Source organism: Megalopta genalis, chromosome 3 (genome assembly GCF_051020955.1).
Source record: "Megalopta genalis isolate 19385.01 chromosome 3, iyMegGena1_principal, whole genome shotgun sequence".
In the NCBI taxonomy this organism is placed as follows: Eukaryota; Metazoa; Arthropoda; class Insecta; order Hymenoptera; family Halictidae; genus Megalopta; species Megalopta genalis.
Window position 1 is genome coordinate 19155482 of NC_135015.1, and position 4599 is coordinate 19160080.

The window sequence follows — 4599 nt, forward strand, 5'->3', positions numbered from 1 at the left end:
TTTATATTACCTTGCATTTAAAATGCAACGATGAACTTCTGAAGTTTAAAGTGGAGGGATATAAAATTTATGGAACACGGAAAGCAATTTTATTCGGTGATATAAAAATGGAGAAGATTAAATTGAAATTAAAAAATATATATTTTATTATATTTTATTATATTTTATTATATTATTTATTATTATATTATTATTATTGTATTATTTTTATTATATTATATTATTTATTATATTTTAAAATATCCCAAAGTAGACAATCTCTATTAATTCAGCTTCTCAGTTTAATATAACTTAATATAAATCAGTCAATATGAATTAACACAGTTCAATATAATCATTATACGCATAAGATTGTACGCAGTTATTATAAAAATGTGTAATCACAATTTAAAGTAACAAAGAAACTAAGAGAAATACATAAAGAGCGTCAATACATTCGTTTCAACGTATTAAAATCGTTGAAGAAAGAAGGAAATTTCTATTTGTCTCTTATTCCTCGCAATCGATGCAGAAAATCTTTATTTTCCATTAAGTCTCGCTGTCCAGTAATTATAATCGAGCTTAGTTCAAGGTGCAAGAATTGGAAATATTTATAAAACCTTGCCATCGAGTTTGCCCGTTAATATTTGAAGGATCGAGGGACATGCACTGCGACGGACAAAACTATTGCAGCGAGGTTAGTTGAAGCGTTTGCCGGCAGGCGGCAGCACCGCCTTGACGCAGCCTGGTTCGTGACACATAAGTGGGGGGCGCAGCAGTATGGCGCAGAATCGCGTGCACAGTCGATTGCAAGACGTTGAGAGATGGTTTAGTGCCGCCTGTAACTTCGTGTTAGAAAGGTGAGTATCGGATGGTCATCGTCGAGACGTATCGCGGCCCCGATTTCGTTTGTACAGAATGAGGTATGTTCCGTTTCCGATGCACTTTGATACGCCTCTTACCGGGAGCATGATTTTATTGATTCGAGAGCCTCGTTTCCGAACCGGTTTCGTGCCACTTAGCCGCGCTGGAGATCGTCGGTTATTTTTTTGTTGTTCTTGCCTGTGATCGCGTGTAAACTTTATTTAGGGATATATAAAAACGATCAACGACGATATTGTAACACGGATTTCATCCGTGAGAGGCTGTACATCACTGAAGTTAGAACAGGATCCCGGAACAGATGCTAATGGCGTCGCGCGCTACGTTCAGGTATTAGAGACGTGCCGGTCCCAAGTTCGAATCACCGACGCTAGTCGACCATTTTTTTTTAGTTTTTTTTTGGATACTCATTTCCTCTGTGGTCGCGCGCGCGCAGCTTTATGAATAATTGAACATAGAATTGTTCAAGTATTCAAATAAATCTGAATCTTAATTTATGATCTACGGACAATGCACTTAAAATTATTTCAGCGATGCAATTATTACAGTGAATGTAATGTCATGTAAACAAATAATTGCATATTAGGTCGGCTGGAATTTTCAGAAACTTTATACCTCCATCCTGTTTTTTAGGCTACCCTTTTCTTTTTTTTTTATCATGAACGAAGTACGATAGAATGTCGTTTATCCGTCGTTTATCTATTATGTAAACGATTTGAACCCTGATCTCTGTTATTTGAACTCTCAAGTGAATTATTATTATTATTATATATATATATATATATATATATATATATATATATATATATATCAAATCATATATTTATATATATATATAAATAACCGAGTTCGAGCGTACTCTCGGTTACACGAACGCGTGTTTTACGTGGACTGCTGATATGTTTTGCTCTCAAGTATTATTATGCAAGAAACTTGTACCGAACAGAAGATGCGCGAACAAATTGACCACCGTTCGCAAACGTTTCTATTAACCGAACGATACGAATGATGGGAATAGCAATGGACCTCGATTAACCGAACAAAGGTCTATTACCTGAACCGAAAGAAAATGACGGTGGAAAGGCAATGGAAGCGGACTCTGTTACCTGAACCCCCTCGGTTATATGATCCGCTAGCATAAACGTGCTTCTATCGCATATTTAGGATACACGTGTATGCATAGAATACACCAAGGACGGCCTATTCATTTCAACGTGGCATCGCAGAACCTCGTTTCAGCTTTAAAAAACGCAACGTCGATTAGAAACTTTTATTTTCCACTTTTCTGTCAACAGTCTACTTCAGGGGTGTCAACCTCAAAAGCTAACTTGGGCCAAATAAACAATGCTTAACTTCAGGTGGGCCGCAAAAAAAAAATCAATGTTCATAGAAAGAAATATTTTTATTTTGACTAGTACATTGTAATAAACACATATATAAAGTTAAATTATTGTTTACGTCCTGATACTTGACATCTCTTCTCTGATACTATCTTTCCTATTTCGGGAGAAATTTTATTGGCCGAGACTACTTTCAAAATTTCTAATTCACATTTCTATTTTATTTTTACTTTGCGTCGGATATATTGACTGGGTCGCAAAAATGTTCATCCCGGGCCGCAAGTTTGACATCCTTGGTCTACTTCTTCCAAAATACAGTAAATTCTCCCGATTTGCCTTTCAGTTTATAAACAAAAATGGGGGATCCCCATAGCAAAGAAGATGCCCCATATGGTTGCAGATTGTCAACAACTATAAAAACGAGCCGTGCAAGGCTGGAATAGTTGCATCTCCTCTACCAAAATTCTCCATTTTTTATTACAAATTGGACAGCAATTGAGGAGAATTCCACGTTCGGGCAAACTCGAATCCGATTCATCGACCTCTCGCGCTGGAACGACGTACTACACGCGTCCCCTTTGCTCGGGGACAAGAAAATAAACAAACAATGAAACTAGCTATAATATAAAAAACGTCTCGTCGCATTGCACAAACACTATTGCTAACAGAGACTTTTTATCGCACTAATCCCGGTGAACAACAATTCTAAAACGATTCGTCACAGGCAGGTATAAATTTCTAGCTCGAGAGATTAACGATCGAATATATATGCTGAAGACTCCGAATAAAGAATATGCTCCGTCCACTTAATCCCTGCACCGCGAATCCCCATTCTGGACCTAGACATCTATATCTTTTAGATATATGGGTTCCTTGGTTTATATTATTATATAGATATATATTATATATAGATATATAGATATAATATAATATAATATATATATTAGTATCACATAATATAATATAATATAATATATTCGTATCACATAATATATAAATATTATAATATATCATAATATATCTATATATCTATAATATATATCTATATATAATATATCTATATATTGTCTCCATCCATAGAAACAATATACCTGGAGACAAGGCGAAGAGATGAGACCATAGAGCAAAGAAGTCTATCATCCATCTGGACCAGTAAGCATCCGAATCGACTTCAGTATGCCGTTCACGGCGGACGCGGCGGCTAGCCAGATCCAGGAGAGGCTGAAGAACCTGTACCACCTGGTGCACGAGATCGAGTCGCAGCGTGTCCGGTCGGAGCACAATTTGAACAACATCATCAAGACCTACGACAAGGTGACGCCGGAGGACAAGGTGTCCCCCTACTACCAGCAGAAGCTGAAGAACCTGTACAGCGCGGCGGTAGGGGACGCCCAGCAGGAGGAGGAGATCCTGCGGAAGGCTTTGGGGAAGATCAACGAAATCCGCGCGATCAGGAACGAGCGTCGCATACAGGCCCGCAACGCCGGCAATAAAGAAACGATCAGACGTGGCGCGCTGATGAAGATGCTCTCGAGCACGGCGCAGACCCTGCCGCTCTACGTGGGGAAGACACCGGGGGCGAAACCGCCGCCCCTATGCGGCGCGGTTCCCGCGGAGCTGACGTACATCGCGAAGATGGGCGACATGGTCGCGGCTCTGGTGAAGGGCTCCGAAGAAGAGGAGAACTGGATCCTGGCGGAGGTGGTGCAGTTCAATCCGACGACGAACAAGTACGAGGTGGACGACATCGACGAGGAGCAGAAGGACAGGCACACGCTGTCCAGGCGAAGAGTGGTGCCGTTGCCGTTGATGAGGGCCAACCCGGAGACCGATCCCCACGCCCTCTTCCCGAAAGGGTCGATCGTGATGGCGCTGTACCCTCAGACGACCTGCTTCTACAAGGCGGTGGTGAACCAGCTGCCGACCACCGCCACGGAGGAGTACGAGGTCCTCTTCGAAGACGCGACCTACTCGGACGGGTTCTCGCCGCCGTTGAACGTCGCCCAGCGTTACGTGATCTCCATCAAGGAGAGCAAGAAGAACAAGAGCCAGTGTTGAGCGCGAGGCCGACAGGAGGTGGAAGTATTATCGCGCGTATCATCGTGCGATCCGCGCGCGCACGTTACCGCTAGTACCTTTTATACGAACGGAGATGTTTTATGGAAATAAAGTTCATTGATTTTAAACACCGACCACGCTGGATCCCCCCGCTCTCCCCGGACCACCCTCCGTTACGTATTCGAGATCCCTAGGAGTCATAGATCGCGGATCCTCGCGGCGATTACTGCGTCTTGCTCCGCGTATCGAGCGTTTTTCGACCGAAAGACCTGGCCACGGTTTTGTCGTTACGGTCCGGCCTCGGTCGGCCATCAGGGGGGTGCGGCGGGGGGAAATGAGC

General features: G+C 42.1%; 1 protein-coding gene across 3 annotated transcripts; it reads left to right on the plus strand.

The window, feature by feature from the left end:
* Positions 1-742: 742 nt before the first annotated feature.
* On the plus strand, positions 743-4387 carry Sgf29 (SAGA-associated factor 29). Of its 3 annotated transcripts, none has more exons than XM_033478296.2 (2): positions 743-839; positions 3282-4387. In XM_033478296.2, exon 2 carries the CDS (start codon positions 3378-3380, stop codon positions 4257-4259), a length of 882 nt encoding a protein of 293 aa, XP_033334187.1. In that variant the 5' UTR covers positions 743-839; positions 3282-3377; the 3' UTR covers positions 4260-4387. The 3 variants fall into 3 exon arrangements, with proteins under 3 accessions (XP_033334187.1, XP_033334188.1, XP_033334189.1); XM_033478297.2 differs by having other exon boundaries at positions 765-902; XM_033478298.2 differs by lacking the exon at positions 743-839 and adding an exon at positions 945-1191.
* Positions 4388-4599: the final 212 nt, after the last annotated feature.